At 28.3% G+C, this 23,894-nt stretch overlaps 2 protein-coding genes across 3 annotated transcripts; both read left to right on the top strand.

Annotated features, from left to right (window-relative positions):
• The first annotated feature begins 2,302 nt into the window (after positions 1 to 2,302).
• LOC110631563 (serine/threonine-protein kinase RIPK) lies at positions 2,303 to 4,478 on the top strand. Its single transcript, XM_058145925.1, has 5 exons — positions 2,303 to 2,785; positions 2,909 to 3,044; positions 3,161 to 3,297; positions 3,384 to 3,507; positions 3,610 to 4,478. Exons 1-5 carry the CDS (start codon positions 2,396 to 2,398, stop codon positions 4,179 to 4,181), a joined length of 1,359 nt encoding a protein of 452 aa, XP_058001908.1. The 5' UTR covers positions 2,303 to 2,395; the 3' UTR covers positions 4,182 to 4,478.
• Positions 4,479 to 20,028: 15,550 nt separating this feature from the next.
• Positions 20,029 to 22,919, top strand: LOC110639647 (RING-box protein 1a). 2 transcript variants are annotated; one of them, XM_021790682.2, is made up of 5 exons: positions 20,031 to 20,260; positions 20,419 to 20,469; positions 20,605 to 20,664; positions 22,262 to 22,333; positions 22,448 to 22,919. In XM_021790682.2, exons 1-5 carry the CDS (start codon positions 20,119 to 20,121, stop codon positions 22,483 to 22,485), a joined length of 363 nt encoding a protein of 120 aa, XP_021646374.2. In that variant the 5' UTR covers positions 20,031 to 20,118; the 3' UTR covers positions 22,486 to 22,919. The 2 variants fall into 2 exon arrangements, with proteins under 2 accessions (XP_021646375.2, XP_021646374.2); XM_021790683.2 differs by lacking the exon at positions 20,419 to 20,469 and having other exon boundaries at positions 20,029 to 20,260.
• The last annotated feature ends 975 nt before the right edge of the window (positions 22,920 to 23,894 follow it).

Below are 23,894 nucleotides of genomic sequence, written 5' to 3'. Positions count from 1 at the left end.
ATTTGAGTTTTCTCTGGAAGAATTACTATTGGAGTAAACACTTATTGATTGATATAAAGATTAGTTAATTTTTCTTTCTCTTCATTTAATTTTATTGAAATTTAAATATCTTTTAAAATAATTTTAACGTCACTAAGATAAGATAAGATGGGATTGTTAAGCCTCCTTCTTCTTACAAGTTTTGAAGATTGTCTAAGTTCTTCAATAATTTTGGCCATTTTTTATTCCTGTATGGTATAGTTTCTCTTCTTGAAAAAATTGAGAGAATTCTATACTATCTCTTTCAACATTTTGAAATTGTCGTTTATTCAGAACTTTAAAAAATATAAAAATAGAGAGAGATAAAATTTTTTTATATACTTCTCAGTGTAATTTTTTTATATACTTCTCAGTGTATAAATTAATTATATACTGAGTTAAAAAAAATTATAATTTTATATATATAATAAGTCTATATTTTTTTAAATAGAATTCATCATAATTTTAAATTATTTATTAACTTATGAGTAGATAAATATATATATATGGGTGTATGTACGAATGTTTTAAGAATGAGACATTGACAAAATGGGACCATTTACCTACCCCCTCGTTTACAAAATTACAAAATATGCGCGTAAGATTTTTATTTTTATTTTTATTTTTTTTTAGAGTTTTAAATTTCCAAGCTCATTCTTTCGATTGAGATAAGATTGTATACATGCATGTACAGTAAGGGCAAGATAGAACAATATGTTTAGATGTCCCGTTGCCCCCACTTTCCAATTTTTAAATTGTCAACTGCATGGGGGATTCATGCTTCATGGCCATCTGATCCCCACCTCGAGTACAAAAAGTCCACAGAGCTTGCGGTTGTGATCACATTATTAGCTCATGGACTCATGCATTGCATAGAGGCTACTTCACTTTTAGCTTCTAGGACATATTCTCTAGAAACTCACACCTACCTCTTTTTTTGTTTTTTTAGAAAGTCCACGTAACATTACAAAAAAAAAAAAAAGTCTTTTTCATCAATTATATATATATATATTTTTTTTTTTTTTTAAATATATTTTTGAAACTCAAAAAAATAAATAAGAGTAAATTTACTTATATAAAAATTAAAAAAAATATATTTTTTTATATAAAAATAAAAATTTTATTAAAATTAACCGCTATCAATTTTCATTACTAAGTCGGTGTATATATATTTTACCTAATAAAAAAAAATATTTTTTTATATTTATTTTACTATCTATACAAAATTAATTCTTTTAAAATTTATAATTACTTCTAATTATAATAAGATCAAATTTGAGGTTTTTTTTTAAGGAATTATCACTATATCGTACACTTATTGATTGATATAAAGATTAGTTTTTTTTTTATTGAAATTTAAATATATTTTAAAATAATTTTAAGATCACTGAGACAAGACAAGATGGGATTGTTACTGCTTGGGAACCAATTCCTCTATTGTAGATAGAATTTGTTTTCATATATACAGGAAAGCTTCCAGAGATGAAAAGAAGTGATGTCTCCTTCTTTGCTTTTTTAGTTTTTTCTAATAATCAGGCAAAAGTCAAGAAGGGGTAGCCGTCCGTATCATCCTCCTTCAACCAACTGGGTAGACCTATGATTCATAGCCCATTAATCAAATATTCTAAAAATACTTAATATCACAGCCATTATTTAGTATCTTTGGATCACACTTTCCTTTTAATTTAGTGTATTGTAAACTGAAGGTCCTTAGTTATCTGAATTAGAGTTGGAAGAGTGGAATTGTAGAGATTTAAAATTTATTTTACCTTATGAGTGATATGTTTTAGCTACTGAATTAATCTAAATTAAAATTAATTGTATAGAAAAATAAAATAATACAAAGATGACAAATGAAATATAAAAAAAATGATAAAATATTCAATTTAGTTCATATATTTATGGAAGAAATTTAATTTAATTTATTTTTATTTTTTTATCTAAATTAGTTAAAAATTTTCAATTTAACTCAAAAATTAAGAAATTTAGATCATAAATTTTAAAATTAATCTTTTAATTTCTTAATTTAAATTAAAAAATTAAGAAGTTTAATTTTTAAATTAAATTAAAATTAAATTGAAATCTCTGGATTAAATTGAATAAAAAGTGAAAAAAAAAAGCTAAAAGTGCAATTAAATTTAAGCCAAAACAAATAAAAAATCAAAGGGTGTGGTGGGAATAGTTGGAAACCTCTGCCTTCTTTTTCCGCGTTTGGATAACTGTTGGAGATTTGAATATTATTAGGCCTTTAGCCTCTCCTATTTAAGCCTTGCAAGCCTCCTTCACCTCATTTACACCAAACCTTCTCTTCCTCCTCCTCCTCCTCCTCCTCAACTCTCTCCTTGTCGAGAGTTTCCAGAATCATTCATCAATAACAATGACTGTGGAGAAGGTTACGTGGATATCAATGCTTTCCAGTTGTTTCAAGTCACAGGAGAAAGAGAAACCATCATCATCGAAACCCAAGAAGGAGGTCACTAAACAAACTTCATTCCAGAGGATTTCACTCTCTGATTTGAGCAATCCCAGTTCACTCTCCGAGGATCTTTCTATTTCTCTTGCTGGTTCAAACCTTCACGTTTTTACTCTCGCCGAGCTTAAGGTGATCACACAGGGCTTCTCGTCAAGCAACTTTATTGGTGAAGGAGGATTTGGACCAGTGCACAAGGGCTTCATTGATGACAAGGTCAAGCCTGGCTTGGAGGCTCAGCCTGTTGCGGTCAAGCTCTTAGACCTGGAAGGCTTACAAGGTCATAGGGAGTGGTTGGTGAGCGCCTTGCACGATATTAATTCATTAATTAATTATTATACTCTTCCTTTGAGGCAATTGAAGTAGCTTTCAATTTTGGGTTTTGATAAACTTAAATATTTTAATTTGTGATTCTGGCAGACGGAAGTGATCTTTCTTGGGCAGTTGAGGCATCCACATCTGGTGAAGCTAATTGGCTATTGTTGCGAAGAGGAACATAGGCTTTTAGTTTATGAATATATGCCACGAGGCAGCTTAGAGAATCAGTTGTTTAGAAGTATGTTCTTTCTGCAGATTACAAGTTTATTATTATAATCTTTCCATACTCATTAGACACACTAACAAAATATTAAGAACGTACTAATTAACCCATGATATTTTCTTGATGTTCAGGATATTCTGCATCACTACCATGGTCGAGCAGAATGAAAATTGCTCTTGGAGCTGCAAAGGGTCTTGCCTTCCTCCATGAATCAGAAAAACCTGTTATATACAGGGATTTCAAAGCCTCCAACATCTTGTTAGACTCGGTAAGCATCTCTTCATAATCAACTTAATTAATCTTCTTCATTATTGTTTGACTAATTATATGCTGCGGTTTCATTAATGGCTGCAGGATTATACACCTAAACTTTCAGATTTTGGGCTAGCAAAGGATGGTCCTGAAGGATCTGATACGCATGTTTCCACCCGAGTTATGGGAACGCAAGGCTATGCTGCTCCTGAATATATCATGACAGGTAACTATAATTTATCGAAGTATTAAACAAACCCATAATTTCCCCTGCTTTTATAACTCTACTGAGGGTTTTGAAAATTAACATGACATGGATTATTTTCAGGTCACTTGACGGCAATGAGCGATGTGTATAGTTTTGGAGTAGTGCTCCTGGAGCTTCTTACCGGGAGAAGGTCTGTGGACAAGAGCCGCCCTCAAAGAGAACAGAACCTGGCAGAGTGGGCAAGACCCATGTTGAATGAAGCTCGAAAACTTGGGAGGATAATGGACCCAAGACTCGAAGGCCAGTACTCGGAAACAGGGGCTCGAAAGGCCGCTGCATTGGCTTATCAATGCCTGAGCCACAGGCCAAAACAGAGACCAACAATGAGCACAGTTGTGAAGATCCTAGAACCACTCAAGGATTTTGATGATATCCCATGTGGACCCTTCGTGTACACAGTTCCAACCGAAGCTGACAATCCTAAAGAAGATGTTAAAAAATGCACTGAACCCAAGAAAGATGTGAAGAAAGAAAATGGCCATCACCACCAAAAGCATCCACTCCACCATGGCCATAGGCGGCATCACCACAAATCGGCAAGGTCCCCAGCCATTCACTCAGAAACTGCTCTACGCCAAAATCACAGAAATGGGTTTGATTCTCCCCTGCACCCAGAAGCCAAGGGAGCATAGAAATTAAATGCCAAAACTGTAATTAAGTTAATGTAAATACAAACTCTTTTCTTCTGTTATCCTTGAATTTGCATATTGTGACAACACAAGTTAGGCACAAGAAGAAGAAGAAGTGTAAGAATTATTCTTGTGGAAGGACTAGTTTTACTTGGATTTGTTCTTTCTTTCAAACGTTTTGACTTGTATAATCTCATCTTGCCTGGGCAATTTGGCATGGATGGGAGTTCAATTTATTTTTGGTGACTTGTTGAAAAATTTGCATATTATACAAAATTATATATATTTTTTATGGTACAATTGGCAGATTTTTTCAATGGTGTGATGATTGTGTCGCCACTTCAGGGCATTGATTAGTTATTATTGGAGTAAATTGTGGGCAATTAATGAAGGCTTTAAACTAGCATGAAATTTGAACTTGCATCGTCTTATTTTAGAATGTGATAGCTCTTGTGTGGAAGCCTTAATTAATGATAGTGATAATCATTCACATAGCTTTTGATCTCTTGTGATTTTTATTAGACACAGATACTTGTTTTGTAGTTAAAAAAAAAAAAAATTAAGTTTTTCATATCTTTAAAAATAAAAATAAATATTCTGTATCATTAAAACCCTTTCTTTCTTCTTCTTCTTCATTGTTCACACCATTTTTTCTCTTTTCTTTTTCTCCTTTAGATTTCCCCATTAATATTGAGTTTTCTTTTTTCAATAAATTCTCAGAATTTATGTCCATTTAAAACAATTTTGAATTTATTTATTTTAAACTGTTTTTGTTATGAATAGATTTGAAATTCTCTTTTTTAATATTGGGATTCTATTCTCTTAAGGTTCTATTTTCTCTCTTTTAGCAAATTTTATTTATTTCTTGCTATATTTAACGTGTTCTTTAGAAGTTTAAAATACAGTGTCTGTATATCATTGACTTTTTTTAATTGAGAAATCTTCAAGCACTAACCTTTTATCAATAGAATTTAATAGTGCGGTTTATTCTTTTATTAATGTTTATTAATTTAATCTCTTTTACGGCTCAAAAAATAATAAATTTATAAAAAAATAGTGTTATAATTTTTTTTTAATAGTATAAAATTAAAAAAAAATTAATAAGAAGATTATTCTTCTAGCTCGTATCATCTTGGAATAAAAATGTTTAATTATTTATGATTATATTTTTTTTCTTTTAAAAAAAGATATATATTATTTATATTATAAAATTTGTTAATGAATTGCTAAATTTTTTTTATCTTAAAAAAAAGACAAGCTAATTTTACATTTCATTTCTATAGGCACTCATAATTTGATTCTTTGCTTGCTATTTTCATGATGGGAATGGTGTAATATATAATTTATTTTTAAGATTTTGTTGTCCTTTAATATCAAAAAATAATAAAAAAATATAATTTTCAACGTTGTCAACCATACAGCTAAGCAGTTTGAAATAGAAAACGCGGAGATGCTATTGGTGATTTAACTCCAACTTCCAATTCCATCGTTTACTTTTACGCATGGCAGCCCTCATGTCAATTGGACTTCTTTTGCTTAAAAATTTTTTATTTAAATTTAATTTATTATAAATTAAAATATAAAATAAAATTTATTTATTAAATATATAAATTATATATATTTATATTTTAAATTTATAATAAATTAAATTTAATATTATTTTAGCCCTGCAATAATGGCATTAATTATTTCCACATATACCTCCAAATTTGCTTGCTGTCCCTTTCTCCTTTGTTTAATCATTGAAGAAAATAAAGGAAAAATAATAATAATAATCCAAGAAAGAATTGATCAATTAATCAACCCAACAACAGGCAGCCTCTGAGCCCAGCTGCAACATTGGAATGTTTAGTTTATTAATCTAGATAAGTGATTAGTGATAATTAATTAATATTATATCATTGATTTCTTAAGAAATATATTTAAATTCCTGCTCTTCTATATACAATGTGACAGAAACCTAATTGTAATTATTGCCATTGCTATTAGCCCAACATTTCTTTAAGAGAAACAAATTACGTCCGTATCCATGTTGGGTTTTTTTTTTTTTTCAAAGATAGAATTATATTGGAAGCCCTGCAATTGTGATTTTTAAATTATCATCCAATAAAAAATTACATATTTATTTTTATATATTTATGGGTATCTTTTAGTATATTGAACTAGACCCAATTCTACTCGCGTTGAGGAGGGGTAACGTACTCTCAATGAAAATTTTCTCCATTATAAGGATTAAACACTCAGTTTTATTTAAGGGATACAGAATCCCTGTTGATAAATTTACCATGATTTTAATTAAAGGTATATACCCTCAAATGTAGATAGGTTTTACTCCTTTCTAAATACATTAATACCACCATTTTAAAATTAAAGAAAAAATAAATTTTTATATATAAGAAAATACTATTTTTTAATACAAGAGAGTGATAACTTCCATAGAATCATTCAATTTTTTCTTTATCGAACGTAGTTATATACACATGGGCCTAAACCCTTATAATTCCCTGCACATAGGGTTGAGTAGAATTTGGTTCAAATCGAAAAATCAAACCGAACCGAGTCAATTCGGTTCAATCAGTTCGGTTTTAAAGTTTAATCTGTTCGGTTCGATTTTAATTTATAAAAATTTCAGTTATTTTGGTTCAGTTAGGTTTTGAAGAAAAAAATCGGTTCAACCAAACCGATCTGAATAGTAATTTATATAGTCAAATTGAACCGAATCAATTTTTAAATTAATTTATTTTTATGAAAAATTTATGAATTATATTTAATTATATATATATTAATTATTTAATTTCATTGATTAATAGTTATTAGGTTTAAACCAAAGTTAAAATTAGATCAAATAACTTGAAAATTAAGTCTAAATTAAAAAATAATAAAAAAATCAAACCGATCAGTTTAAACCTAACCGAATCAAAATAAAACGGTTTGATTCGATTTAATTTTTCACCAATTTCGACTCGGTTCGATTTCTAAAATTGACGATTCGATTTTTATAATTTAATTCAATTCGATTCGGTTTGAACCGATTGCTCATCCCCACCTGCACATACTTATCTACAAACAATGTGCCAAATCTTAAAAAACTAGTCCATTGATGGATGGGAACCTAAGTGTTTTTGCTACGAATGCGTGTACATTGACTCATCCCTCATTATTTTGTTTTTTTTTTATAGAAAATAGATATACACTATACTGATTTAAGGAAAAGCCATAATTTTTAATAAGATTATGACAATTTTATCAAAATGCACTAATTTTTATAAATTCATACATATGCTCATTCACCATGGACGTGAGATCTGAAGAACATCCTCTTCTTTCAATTTCCTCATTCAAATTTTTTATTCAAATATATTTCACCAATATCTGAATAATACAGATTATAGAATAATATATTAAAATATAAGCAATTAATCGTATTTAATGCTGGTATAATTGTCCCAAAATTGCTTATTTATTGTCATTATACGTTTGTTGTTAAGGAAATAATGAACTAACAAATAAAAGTGTGGCATCTTGATTAGAAATTAACAAAAATAGTATTTATGAGCACTTCCTTTGTATTCAGACGACAAGTTTAAAAATGTGGGATTTAAATTTAATAAAATTATAAATTTTTTCAATTGATTAAATTTATATTAAACTTATAAATATGAAAAATATTTTATGTGAGCGAGAATTTTAGGATGCCTTATAAAATGATATTATTTGAAATCCATTTAAAATAGTTTTTAATAAATAAAATAGTATTATTTAAAATTTAAAATTAATTAATAATTTATATTAAATTTAAATATTTTAATTCAAATTTTAGTAATTATTTTCTTACATAATTAATTTAATTTATCATCTTAACTTAATAAATGAATTTTTTTTCCTCTTAAATTATCCTTTAGAATTGAATTGAGTAGAGTAAAACATCAGTCTTTGATCCGCCAAATACTTGATGCAACAATAAGAAAATCATAATTATTAATTGGAAAGTTTTGTTGTCTCATTTATTTGGAGGAAATAAGCTCAATTTGCTTCCTATACTTTTTAGGAATGTCTAATTTAACTCATTTTTAATTTTTAGTTCAATTTAACCATTCTACTTTCTATTTAATTTATAATTAGCCCTATATGCAACTCATTCATCATTTGGTGCGTGAATTGGTTTTTTGTGTTTTGGAAATAAGCTCAATTTGCCTTTTGTACTTTTTAGGGATGTCTAATTTAACATATTTTTAACTTTTGATCTAATTTAGCCCTTCTATTTTTTGTTTAAGTTCAAATTAGCTCAATTAATATACGTGCGTCATGTTTTAAAGGAAATAAGCTCAATTTGCCTAGCACATTTTCGATACGGTTTCAATTTGATTCTTAGTGAATAATCAAAATTGAACTAAAGTATCAAAATAATTTTGATTTGGTACGATTCTTGTCAGTTTAATACGATTTTTCGATTCGATTCGAGACCCCTAAGAACTGTGCACAACCCTAGTGTGTGTGTGTATTCCAAAGATAGAATTATATTGCAAGCCTTATAATTATAATTTTTAAATGGGGTTAACCAAAAAAAAATCACATATATGTATTTTTAAATGAAACCTACCATGGTTAATTAAAGGTGTATATATTCAATTGTAGGTATGAATCACTCTTTTGTAAATACATGAATACCACCATTTTAAAATTAAGAAAAAAATTGAATTTATATCTAGGAAGTACTATCTTTTAATGATCTAGTATATACAATAACTAGCTCCTCATTTGTGAATGTCTTTCCAAGAGATTTGATTATCCCTATGATTTCCACAAATCTATTATACATTTGACTTATGGTTTAATCTAACTTTATCTTGAACAACTCATATTGATAGATGAGAGAATCTATCTTATTCTCCTTTACTTGACTAGTACCCTCATGAGTAATCACTAAAGTATTCCAAATTTCTTTTGCGGTAGACTTCATACACACTTTATTATATTCACTTCTACTTAGTGTATAAAATAAAACATGAATAGTTTTATCATTTAGAGTTACTCTTCTTTCTCTTGCTCACTCTATTCACCCTTTGACTTAGCTACATGCATAGCATCTATAATTTTAGTTGGGGTGAATGGCCCATTCTCTATAACATCCCACAAGTTAACTCCTTCTGATTTAAGAAAATAAAACATTCTACTTTTTCAATATAAGAAGTCATTCCCATGAAAGAAGGGAGGTCTTACCACCGATTGACCTTCTTGTGCATTGAAGGCTGCCATTGATCTTTGCTCCAAGATATTTAAATCATTGTTGAATGGAGCCTTACTCTGATACCACTTGTTATCCCTTATAGCAACCTAAGAAGGGGGGAGGGGGGGGGTTGAATTGAGTATTAATTAAAAATTTTGAAGGCTAAGAGGGAATTTTGAGAATAAGCACAATGAAGAGAGAGAAGAACAATGAACACAAAAAATTTATAGAGGTTCGGCTATCTACGTCCTCTCCTCAAGGCCCTCCTTGAGAGTTAACTCCACTAAAATTTTTCTTTGGATGAAGAATAAATCCCTTACAGTCACCACAAGAGCAAACCCTTACTTTTTTATAAATCCTTTTACACTCAAGAGCAATTTAATGCCCTATTATATTCAAGTAGCAATAAATGTTCACAACAACCTTGAACTAACTCTCAGAACTAAGAAATTACAGCTCAAACTATCAAACTCTTAACAATCAATTATGATAGCTTAAGTTCTGGAGAGAGAGAAGAAGAAAATCTTTTAAACATAATAAATTCTCAAAAAATAGTTATTATCCATTCTCTTCGGTAATAAATTGTCTCTATTTATAGTTTTGACAAGAAAATAACTATTAGGGTTGAATTAAATATAAATATAGCCGTTCAACTACCCAAAATTATGTTTTATCGAGTTGCATAAACTCAAATTCGGCTGCCAAAGATTGGGGCGCCAAAAAACATCATTTAAAAAGTGAACTTCAATTACTGAAGTGTTCTTTGGACAAAAAGAACACTTAGACTTTAAAAACTCAAAAAACATCATTTAAAAAGTGAACTTCAGCTACTGAAGTGCTCTCTGGATAAAAATGCACAAAATAGCACTTACATTTTAAAAACTCATAACTTTTTTATCAGAATTCAGATTTTTGATCCGTTTAAACTGTTGGAAAACTAATTTGATAAACTTTTCAATGAAAACACTTTCAAAAAAAAATTTGTATTTCTCGTAAGTGAAAATTTCATTTTACTCTCCCTTAGTCAAGAAAAAGTTAAAAATAGAGACATTAAAAAATTTAGAAAAACCTAGACTTGAGCCAACATAACCAATCAATAGAGATTCAAAAGATTCAAAAAAAAAAAAAATTTATATTGTAGTGTCTCCTTGACCTTTGTTTCAAATTCTTGCTCTCTCCCAATATTAATTTGAAGCAATTTTTTAATTTTAAAATTGGGACCTACAATTTTAACACAAATATTTTCAAGGTAGATTAGTAACATACTAATTATTTATTATCATCAAAACACATATTAAAACCCCTAGGTCCAATAACCTCTTTACTTTATATATATATAAATGTCTCATATGACATACTACAAATGGACAAACAAATGGAAACTATTCAAATAAAAATTTAATTTTATAAATATTATTTAATTGAAAAAACGATAACAAAAGAATTTAAATTCAAATTTTATAATAGTAAGATGTTTTTCAATTATTTGACCATTTCAATTCAATAGTCATAAGTTAGCAATAATGATAATAATAATAAGCATTAATTAATATTAAAAAAAATAAAAATAATATTAAATTATTAACATCAAAATTAATACATACTAATTATAAATAATTTAAATATCTATATTTTATTTTTATAACTTTTTATATAGACTATACTTTTTATCTCTCAAATTTTTTAACAAATATTTCATAATAAAAAATAATAAACAATATAACAATATAATAAAAATATTTATAAAAGATATGAAATATATTAAGGTTGATTAAATTATATGATAGTTGATTATGAGATTACAAATTAATGATAAACTTTTCTTTAAATTAATGGTCATCACTGACTTTTATTATTATTGTTGTTGTTATTAATTATTTTTTATTTTAAATTATTATTATTATTATTATTATGGAGAGTGACATGTGATAAATAATATTTTTATGTAAATAAATTTATAAAAAAATAATATAAATAATTTTTAAATATTGTATTTAATCCCAAAAAGTTTTAATTTTTAAAAATCAAATTTTAACGAAAAATAATAATTTAAAATATAAATGTTAAGGCATAATGGTAAATAATATTGATAATTAAAAAGAAAAATAAAAAGAATTAAATAATTATTATTATACAAGAGTATTAAAAAGAGTTATTAATGGAATGTGACATGTGTCAAGTTTTTCAAGAAAAATGTCACGTAGCATTTTCTTGGGAATATTACTCTGTTTTATATATATATATAAGCCATATTGCTACTGCATAGAAGTGTGGATACACAGATTCAAGGAAGGCACATAGTCTTTAGTAAAATTGTGGTAATTTTACTAAGGCATGTTAACTCTTGTAAGCCCATACATGCACTCGTCCATAGCCGATATTGGATCACCGATATTGGATCACAAAAGTCTAGTGCATTGACAAATAAGCATGCCTCGAGTTTTCTTTTGCCACTAATAGGCACACATTGGCTCACCTATTAGTAATTTTTTTTTAATTAAAAATATATACACATCGTTCAAAAAGAGATAAGTTCTTTAATAAAATCATGATAATTTTATTAAGGTGCATTTATCTTTATAAATCTATATACACTCATTCACAATCAATGTGAAATGCAAAGAACATGCACTTCTTTCAATTTTTTCATTGAAATTGTTTATTTAAATATATTTCACCAATATCTGAATAACACAGATTATAGAATAATATATTAAAATATAAGCAATTAATCGTATTTAATGTTGGTATAATTGTCCCAAAATTGCTTATTTATTGTCATTATACGTTTGTTATTAAGGAAATAATGAACTAACAAATAAAAGTGTGGCATCTTGATTAGAAATTAACAAAAATAGTATTTATGAGCACTTCCTTTGTGTTCAGATGAAAAGTTTAAAAATGTGGGATTTAAATTTAATACAACTCAATTCAACTCAACTAAGCCTTTATCCAAAAAATTTGGGGTCGGCTATATGAATTCGCTTTCTCCACTCTGAACGATTTTGGGTTAAATCCTCAGAAAAATGTAATGCTTTTAGGTCATGTTGTACTACTCTCCTCCAAGTCAATTTAGGTCTACCCCTTTTTTTCTTTCTATCCTCTAACCTAATGTGCTCTACTTGTCTAACTGGAGTCTCTGTATGTCTACGCTTCACATGACCAAACCACCTCAATCTCCCTTCTCTCAACTTATCTTCAATTGGCACCACTCCTACCGTTTCTCTAATACTCTCATTACGGACTTTATCTAGTCTAGTATGGCCACTCATTCACCTTAACATTCTCATATCTACAACTCTTATCTTAAATGTATACGACTCTTTTAGTGCCCAACACTCACTACCATATAACATAGCCGGTCGTATGGTTGTATGGTAAAATTTTCTTTTCAATTTATTGAGAATCTTACGATTACATAAAACTCCCGTGGCACGTCTCCACTTCAACCATCCGGCTTTAATCCTATGACTAACATCCTCCTCACATCCCCCATATGCTTGAAGGAATGAGCCTAGATATTTAAAGTGATTACTTTGGGGCAGTATCACTCTATTCAAACTAACTCCTTCCCTATCACCAGTTTGGCCTTCACTGAACTTGCAATGCATGTATTCTGTCTTCGTTGTACTTAACTTAAAACCCTTTGACTCTAGAGTACTTCTCCAAAGTTCTAGCTTTCTATTGACTCCTTCTGGTGTCTCATCTATTAGAACAATATCATCCGCAAATATCATGCACGAAGGAATACTCTCTTATATATGTTTCGTCAGTTCATCTAAAACTAATGTAAAAAAGTAAGGGCTTATGGCTGATCTTTGGTATAATCCAATTGAGATCAGAAAATCTCTTGTGTCCCCTCCCACTGTGCGCACGAGATTTAAATTTAATAAAATTATAAAATTTTTCAATTGATTAAATTTATATTAAACTTATAAATATGAAAAATATTTTATGTGCGCGTGAATTTTAGCATGCCTTATAAAATGATATTATTTGAAATCCATTTTAAAAGAGTTCTTAATAAACAAAATAGTATTATTTAAAATTTAAAATTAATTAATAATTTATATTAAATTTTAATATTTTAATTCAAATTTTAATAATTATTTTGTTACATAATTAATTTAATTTATTATCTTAACTAAATAAATGAATTTTTTTTTCCTCTTAAATTATCCTTTAGAATTGAATTGAGTAGATTAAAACATCAGTCTTTGATCCACCCAATACTTGATGCAATAATGAGAAAAACATAATTATTAATTGGAAAGTTTTGTGGTCTCATTTATTTAGAGAAAATAAGTTCAATTTGTTCCGGTACATTTTAGGAATATTTAATTTAGCTCATCTTAAATTTTTAGTTTAATTTAATTCTTCTACTTTTTGTTTAAGTTCAAATTGATCTAATGTGTAACTTACTCACCACTTGGTGCATGAATTATTTTTTTTTTTAGAAATAAGCTTAATTTGCCTCATGTATATTTTAAGGATATCTAATTTTACTCATTTTTAACTTTTGATCTAATTTAGCCTCTCTACTTTTGATTTAAATTCAAATTAGTCTAATTGATATACATACGCCATTATTTTTTAATATTTTATAAATATATTTTTTTAATTTTTTAATATTAAAATATTATTTTATTTTTATAATTAATTAAATTAAATAATAAAAATAATATTATTTAATATTAATAATTAAAATGAAAGTATGAAAACAATATTATTTTTATGTTTTCATTAATTAACTAAAAATAAAATAATTAAATTGAAAAATAATAAAAAATATTTTTATTTTCATATAATTAATTAAAAATTATAATTATAATTAATTTTAATTATTTAAAATAAAAAATATTATTTTAAATTTTCATTTTCTTACTTAAAATTAGAAAATTATAATCAAATAAAATTAAAAATATAAAATATGATATTTTTTCAGAGAAGTGAGTTATACATTAAGCTAATTTGAACTTAAATTAAAAGTAAAAGGGTTAAGTTGGATTAAAAATTAAAAATAGACTAAATTAGACATTTTTAAAAAATACATGGAACAAATTGAGTTTATTTCATTTAAAAAATAATGTGTGCATATTAATTGGATTAATTTAAATTTAAATAATAAAATAAAAAATATTAAAAATTAAATTAAACCAAAAGTTAAAAAATGAGTTAAATGGAGCATTCTTTAAAAGCACAGAGTAAGCAACTAAGCTAAGCGTAATACCAACGCGGCCCATAACTTTGCTTTATGCAAGGCATCAAGGAGGACTATGTGCAGTTTAGAGTCCAAAGTTATTTTTTCAAGAAAAAAGTGCTATTTTAAATGTCTTTGAAAAAAGAATTTTAAAAAATATTATTTTTTATATTAAAATTTATTAAATTTAATTTTAAATTATTTTTTAATATTTTTAATTAATATATTTTTAAAAAATTTCTTAATAGTAATTCTAATAGTAATAATACTAAGCATTCCCTATGTATTATGAATTTGGATCTCTGTGCCAACAATGGTCTTGAAAGGATTTCTCTCTTCTCTTGTTGGTTTGAAAAGTTGAAACATCACATATATTTCAATAAGAATCATTTTCATTTCAATTTAATTTCATTAATTTAATCCAAACAAATTTATAATAAAATTTATATTTTAAAATAATAAAATTCATTAAATTTTATTGTTTGAACTAATTCAAAAATAAAATGACTTTATTTATTATATCCTTAATTATTTTACCTTTATTTACAGAAAAATAAATATAATTTAAATATGGGTATTTTAAGTTGCACTAACAAATTTTATTAATAAATTGAATTCTTACAAAATTATATTATTTTAATATAAATTTATTTTTTTACAAAGTAACTTATTTATTTAATTAAAAGAATTAAATTTTATCAACTTTAGTCTTTCTAAAATGAAATTCATCAATTGATTTAAATCTTTTACTTCTAGACTTTTCAAAAGTACAAACATAGATTATATAAAAGGGAAACCTACATTGTTGTTTCCTATGCTTCTTTTAGGAAATTGTTTGGTGAGTCTCATCATTGGGAATTTGTATACATGATTTCATATCACTGAGTCAAGATTATTTTTTGATATTGCTGTTGGAATTATTATTAAGAAAAATTTTTTAAATAAAAATAATTTAAATTTAAATTAATATTAATTAAAAAAATATTAAAATAATAAAATAAATTTTTTTAAACTGTTCTTTTCAACAATATTTAGTGCTTAAAAGCTGTTTTAACTCTTCAATTTCAATTCCAAATATGGATTTACTCTTTTATTGAAGGAAAAATAAGAGAAAAAAAAATAATTTTAATTTCATTTAATTTGGTAAAGAAATTTTTTTAAAATGGAAAAATACAAAAATAAATATTTAATGTGGTTGTGCATGTTTTGACTTAAATAATGATAATATAGAATTAGACAATTTCAATTACAAGAAGAAAATAACGTTAGACAATTTAAAAAAGAAAGAGAATTGAATTCAATAGTAAGTAATCGTTAGTTGCAATCTTTGAATCAAGTCTCACTGTCAATGAAACCTTCAATCCTGCATTGACAACTTGACTTACAACTCCTTTTACTGGCTCCACGCATCCCCACCACCCCAAAACAGAAGCCCTTCTTCAAGAATCAAAGACTAAAAATTAATATCTATTGCTCAAAAATATCATTTTGTATTCCATTAAATCAAATATCATTAGTTTCAGACTCGTATACAGACATTAAATCAACAAGAAACTAAGCTGTAGGATCAATGGAGGAACTTCGAGAATGGTGAATATATTACTTGCAATCCAAGGTAAGAAGAAACTCTAAAACCTAAATCATTTAGATTAATGGGTTCCAAACAAGTATGCAATGGATCGATTTCCATCCACCCATTTACATCGTTCTACTCAAGATTATCGAATGATCAAACCTATAGCTATTCATAAGAGTCACGGTGGATGGAGATCGATCCACTGTCTTTTACATTGAATCCAATAAATACAACACAAAATTTGAAAAATAAAACAGAAACAGGATTAGTACAATGACACCAAGGAAGAAGTAGAGGAGTCGAATGGCCATGTCATTACTTCCATTGTTGTTGTGGCCACCGCCGCCGCTTCTGCCACTACCACCCGACCGTTTTTGACGTCGATGTTTTTTGGGTTTGAGGGGCTTGTCTATGCTCTTGTCTCTCTGCATCTTTATTTATCAATTCCCTTCAAAAAGAACTCAACCTACCAAAGATATATATATATATATCAAACCTATCAAGTATATGTAGCTAATTATGAAAACCCAACCCCTCTAACACTAGCATATCAAACGAAGTCATGATGCAGGTCTCTGGAGAAGAAACAGAAGGTATTGTGTGCTCTTGAAGAGAAGATGGAAATGTTATATGATTCTTGATTTTGTGGCTTTATATATATACATGGGTAGTTTCGTGCTGCTTGCCAGGGAAGACCAGGGCAACTTCGTGGACATTGACGAGGAATTTGCTATTTCCATTGGGTATTAGTTTGGGAGAGAATTTGAATTGAGAGCTTAGGTTTTGGTTTAAGCTGATAATTTCGTTTACGCAGTGTGATGTGACCATTACTTTGGCTTTTCAAGACCAAAGACTTCCGTCTTTTTTTTTATTTTTTTTTAATTGAAATTCACGCTGAAAGTTTATAGTTGTGAATATGATTTCGTTATCATTAAATTAAAATTTATTATTATTTTTTAAAATTAAAAAAAAAAACATAGATCAAGTCAATATGATCCCATGACAAGCCCAAGTACCTCTGTCTCCATTACATAGGAAGGCCCGTTCTTTTGAAGCCTAATCCATTGTTCACAATATCAAAAATTGGGCTTCAGGTGGTGAAGGAGCTTGCCCTTTTTGGGGGAGGGGGAATTTAAGACTATTTCCTTTGAGGCATTGCAGGGCAGTTGACAATTTGTCATCCATCTTTACACTGCTCCATCTTGAACGCGTTTAATTTGAGAGCTATTACGATTATGTGCCATCATTTTTACCAAAAGCAATTGTTAACGATAAAGGCATATCTTATTTTGTTTAAGGTATTGTAGAACATTGCATTCACATGCTACGAGCAGGCATAAGAGTTTCACAATATATCCTTTTGGGACACCGCTCCGTGTGGCGGTCAATCCCTAAAGCATTGTAATATAAATGGTAAAGTTGATTACTACCCACCCATATGACTAACAGTAAAGGGTGAGCACTCGGTTTAAATTGAAAAATTAAATCGAATCACTTTAATTATGTAATTTGATTTGATTTTTAATATAATTTGATTCGGTTTAATTTTATATTTAAAAAATTTCTATTATTTCAGTTTGGTTCAATTTTAGAGAAAAAATTGATTTAAATCAAACTGAACCGAATGATATTTTTTATTTTTAAATTAATTTATTTTTATAAAAAATTTATGAATTATATGTAATTTTATATATACATAGCTTAATTTCATTGATTAATGGTTATTATGTTCAAACTATATTAAAATCAAACCAAATAACTTGAAAATTAAGTATAAATTAAAAAATAAATAAAATTCAGAACCAATCGATTTGAATCGAATCGAAATAGAGTGGTTCGATTCGATTTGATTCGATTTTTCATTTATTTCAATTTGATTCGGTTCTAAAATATAGTAACTTAATTTTGGTAATTTAATTTAGTTCGGTTCGGTTTGAACCGAATGCTCACCCTTAACCAACACTATTTATTCACTAAACTTACTGTCTAACTCTTGTAGTTGAAAGTCTATGATGGTATTAAATACATCAAAATGCTAATGATGCTTAATAGTAATATGATCTCGTTGACAATGACTTTAAACTTCAATGTGTCTAACACTTAAATGTGGAACATCAAATTTCTGATTATTAGACAATGATAAAAACTTTTCAAGCAAATCAATTCAACCATTTTCTCTCAATTATGGGCTAGGCTTTCGTACTTGAAACTAAATGCATAACATTGAAAATATCATATAAAAAAGTTAACATAATCCAAAATTAGCATGCTGTTAATTTTTGGAACTGTTTGATAAGCACAGAAAATTATCATACTAATTTTAGAAATTAGTATATTAATTTTGGCTATTGTCATAAAATATATGATTTTTGAGATTGTAATCTATTTATAATATAAGCAGCTATTAGGATAAATAAATCTCCCCAAAATTTCTTATGTAATTGTGCATGTTAGTGCATTGTTAGTGCATTGTTACTCTTATTTGGAATTGATGAATAAGATTGACATTGAGAATCAACAAATTAGTGCATTGTTACTCTTATTTTGTTAGTGTTTGTTATTGATTCTACATCATGGTAAGAATGGTATGGAGTGTTTGATTTGTTTGAATTTTATCAATCAAAAGATATGTCTATGTGGTTACTGAGCGATCATTTACATGGTTTTAACACATAATAAGCTCCTATAAGAGCAGGAACTAATTCTATAAAACATAATGATTGATAAAATCTTACTTAGATATAGTCTATTATGAATTTAAGATATAAATATATAATACTCATATATTTAATAAATGAGTTTCACCATACATCTTATGTTCTAAATTTACTGTGAACCGGGTTTAGATAATAAAAATTCATCATCCATATTGAATATTTGAGTCATTGAGTATTTTACTTAACTACTTACTTTTAACTTTTAATTTAAAATATATTTTTTAATTTACTACTTTATTCAAAAATAAGTAGTTAATTATTTAATAAAACTACTTAAAATTAACTTTTAAATAGTTCAAGTGTTTGATTAAAAGGTATTTAAAAAAAAATTAATCTGTCAAAATGATAAAAAAAAATATTATTTGATGTTGTAGTTATTAAAATGAGGATAGTTTTGATATTTTTAAATAATTATTAGGATAACATAGTTTTTTTTTTAACTTATAAGTCAAATTAAATACTAATTAACTTATAATTTATATTTATAAATATATTGAAAAAGTAGATAAGAGTTTATTAGTAATAGAAGATATCAATTTCAACACCTACGCCTGTTAAAATCTCATTAACAAACATTATATATATATATATATATATATATATATATATATATATATATATATTCTTTTAACTAATTTCATTTTTTTTAGATATTTTGTCTTTCACTTTAACTTTAATAAAGAATCCAATTTATAAATTAAACTAAACTCTTTAATTTTTGAAAACAAAAATGTATCAAGTTTTAATTTCAATAACTTGCCATTGTTACAATTTCTCAATAATCGTAAAAGGTATTATTGAAAACTATGTATTTAAATATGTTAATTAGAGATATTAAAAATTAATTTAAAATTAATACATTTTAATTATAAAAAGTTTAAAATAATTAAAATATTTTTTTAAACAAGTTGTCTTTTAAGCGCTAAACAAAAATTTACTCAATAAATTACAATCATTACACTTAAATAAAAAAAAAAAAGAAAAAAAAGCTTAAAAATGCATTTAATTATGACGCTGTGTTGTGATATGAACATTAAGTAAGTGGAAATGAATTTTATTACACTTTTTGTTGTCATGATGTTGCCACGGTGTTGATTATTTAAGTATATATATCATTTGACCATAATATATTTTATATTTAATTTTTGCGTATTTATAATTTAAACGAGCCTGTTTACATCGGCTCTACTGGCTGCTGTGCTGCTCTAGAGGAACAAATAATGGCGACTTTGGACTCCGACGTGCCCATGGTTCCAGTCGACGACGCATCCAGCAATGCTGCTTCGTCCTCCTCTTCCTCCTCCAAGAAGCCCAAACGCTTTGAGATCAAAAAGTGGAACGCCGTTGCTCTCTGGGCATGGGGTAATCTCTCCTACCCCTGATCCTAACACTTTCTGATTACAGTTTGCCTTTATTTTGTGTTTTTGCCTGTATGTGTGCATTTTCGGATGTATTATGCGTTTATTGTTGGATTTTACTTGATTCAGTGGCTATATTATGTTGGGTTTTGTGAATTTCAGATATTGTTGTGGATAATTGTGCAATTTGTAGGAACCATATTATGGATCTATGTGAGTTATCCTTTTTTATTTTCTTCAATTTCAAGTATTGTTCTGCTTTGATATTTTGGTTAGCTTAAGTTCTCTACAAATCTAATTCTGTAATTTGTTCTTTAATATGATTTTTGTTTATGGTTTGGTGATTAGGCATCGAGTGCCAAGCGAACCAGGCTAGTGCCACCAGTGAGGAATGCACTGTTGCTTGGGGTGAGCGCATTCAATTTGTTTTATGCATCTTTAAATGTCTGGACGTAAGATGTGTGCGTTTTCATATTTGTATTGCTGTTGTTCTTTGTCTCGTTAAGAATTTTATTTGGTAAGACGAATGTACGGTTTCATTATAATCGGTGATTATGGTGGGATTTTGTAATGGATTTTGTAAGAAACCCAACCAATACAGCCTGGCTCAGTTTGACATAATATTTAGTTTGACCGAGGCAATAATTCAATGGCCAATGGCTGTAAATTGGTTAATTTTATTAGTCATTATACAGCACAGGTAGGATATAAATATTATCAATGTGTTCATAAGCATGCCTTCTCTAAAATCAACCGATTGATGTATCAGACACTCGTTGAAAATTTAATGAAGTTTAACCACAGTAGTAGTTGTGCTGTTGGCAACTGATAAATGCTGCACGTTTTGTGAAGCTTGGTTTTATAACCAATTTTATTTTATATCTGAACTTCGAACTATGGCATTATAGCAACTTGAATTGCGTCTATATGACTGAAGACTGTTGTATACTTTGACAGTGGTGATGTTATTGATCAGTTAGTGCTGGCATTGCCTTTTCTATTTTGTAACTCTTATGTGCAACACTTGTATTGATTACCTTTCCTTATACAAATTAGGCCTAATGGGTTGAGTAATAATTGGTAGGTTATACTATTGGAGGTTGCATTCCGCCTACCTCTCTATGATAAGGCTCAACATAAATACGATAAATTTCATAATTAGTAGATTGGAAGACTCGAACTTAAGAAATTTTCAATATATGCACATTTGAGGTAGAAAAAGACCAATTAGACTACTCCTTGATTGACATTATATTCATTATTCCAATTCAACTATGTTTGGACTAAGTCTAGTTATCAGCTTGTTTGTGACTTGTGAAACTCATTTTGTTGTTTGTACACAAATGAACGGTGTATGTCCTGATGGCTTACTAGATGAAGACTTGCTACTTCTTGATCATGCTAAAAAGGTGAAAACATTCAAAATTAACTCATTGAAACCTTGTGTCCAAGCCCAGTTCATAGCTCTACTTGAATTGATATTAATTGACAAGTCAAGGATTCATTTTCCTTTTTCGGTTTTCTATATGGCTTGTTGGGTTATGGACCATATAGAAAGGGTACAATAGTTGGCTTTCTTTGAATAGATGGCATTGCAACTTTTCTGAAATTTATATACCAGGTTGGTTTGTATGTCAAATTTGCTTTGTTATTCTTTATTCTGGAACATTTTGGTTTTTGTGATATGCGGATGGTGGCAGTAATATTTTTAGTTTTCTTCTTAGACAAGAATCAAATATATTCTTGTTTTGCTCAGAATGTTTGCCAAATGTATTAGCAGCATCTTATCAAGCTTATTGTATAATAGTAGCAGCAAGATGTCTTAGCATCAGATTTTTATTGCTTGTGGATTTTGTATATGCAACTATCTACGATCTGTCCTCTTATGCATAAACTTGATCTTATCTTATTGGTGTTTGAATTTGTTTATTGAGTCATAAATATCTAAAATATAAAGTAATATTGGCCATATCCCCTGAAATTTAAACTAGTGATCTCTATACAGGGGTTTGTAACCATGCATTTCACTTTCACTGCATCAGCCGGTGGCTAAAGAATCGTCAAGTGTGTCCATTGGGTATGTTTCTTCCTTCACATTTCCTCTCCCTCGTTCTTCATTTTTTATAATCTCTTTTTTTGGCAACGTGACATGGGTTTTCTTATTTCTATTGTTGCCTTGTTGAATCAACAGATAACAGTGAATGGGAATTCCAGAAGTACGGACATTAGAATATTTGGCATTTCTTCTTGATCTTCCTGCTTCAATGATGTTTAGAATACCTGGATCCCTATTCTGTCCTTCCACATGATTTACCAATTTCAGTTGTCTATTTTTTTGAAGCAAATTGGCTTTATGATTTAAGATTCAAAATTTCATATGTAATTGATTGCCATATGTGAAGTTTATGAGCTGCTTGATGTGCCAGTTCCATCCATGCTGGTCTTGTTAAGCTGTTTCTGACCTGTGAAGCTGGCATATGTAAACATTTGCAGTCAAGGTACCTATTCAGTTTATCACTGTATCAACGCCCAACAGAAGGATTACCATGAGTATGCATCTGCCAATACAAGTGGGAATTTCTAGGCCATTGAATTTTTGTGGATTGGTATTAAAATTGTAGCAACCTTTAGTTCAGTTAACAATGACCACCTATTTGAGGATTCCCTTGAGGATCACCTATAAAACCAACTCGAAAAGATGAAGAAAAACAAGTTATTTTTGCATCAATTTTCATCCTCTTGAGCCCACCATCAGCTTAAGGTGGTGCACATTAATGAAAACAAAAACCACGTCGCCTGAGAGATTCGCCTTAACCACTCGGCCAAAGGGACATCCATATTTATAAAATTTAATATAATCATATATCTCAAAAAAACCCCAAGAAAATATCTAACTTTGAAAAAGGAAAAAAGAAAAAAGGAAAAAAAAAAAAAACTTTTGCAGTACTACCTTTAGTATTGCTTTAGGCCACTTCCCTGCTTGCAGTTATACCTGTTGGAAAAAGAAAAGCTTTTGCTCTGGTTGCAATCATAAGTGTAAATTTTAAGGCGTTCAACCCACTAAATATATGCTAATGCTAGTTCTATAGACGCCTCCCCATGTGCAAACATCAGAAGAAAACAAATAAGAAGTTAGAAATGAACAGGAAGGAAGCTTTCTTTCTTTCTTTCTTTCTTAATTAGGAATTTTTCAGAACTCTGGTTTACCCCTTTTGAGAATGGTGCATACTAGTTGAGGGACATCTTTGCGTTCTTTAAGCTTACATGCTTACATGCACACATTCATGATGTTGATGTATATAATTTTCTCTGTTTAATTATTATAAGAATAAAGATAAAATTTTTGCTGTTGTGACATCATCTCTTCGTAAAAATTACTCAAGATTTTTTTTTTCTCTGTAAGGACAAGTCTTTGGGAGTGGATAAAGAGTAGAGATTTCACATATGGCATAAGACAAATCTTGTGAGCATTGTGCTGCTGCCCTGCAACAATATTCATTATCTATTACAAGGTTGGCAGGAGAGATCTCTCCTACTTATTTTGCATTCTTTTATTAACGTAAATAATCTCACACTCACATATAATAGCGTAGTGTTGGTAGGCAGAGTCCACCCACCTATTCAAGCATGCAGAGAAA

Source organism: Hevea brasiliensis, chromosome 4 (genome assembly GCF_030052815.1).
Source record: "Hevea brasiliensis isolate MT/VB/25A 57/8 chromosome 4, ASM3005281v1, whole genome shotgun sequence".
Taxonomy (NCBI): Eukaryota; Viridiplantae; Streptophyta; class Magnoliopsida; order Malpighiales; family Euphorbiaceae; genus Hevea; species Hevea brasiliensis.
This window is presented reverse-complemented; position numbering and strand designations above follow the sequence as displayed.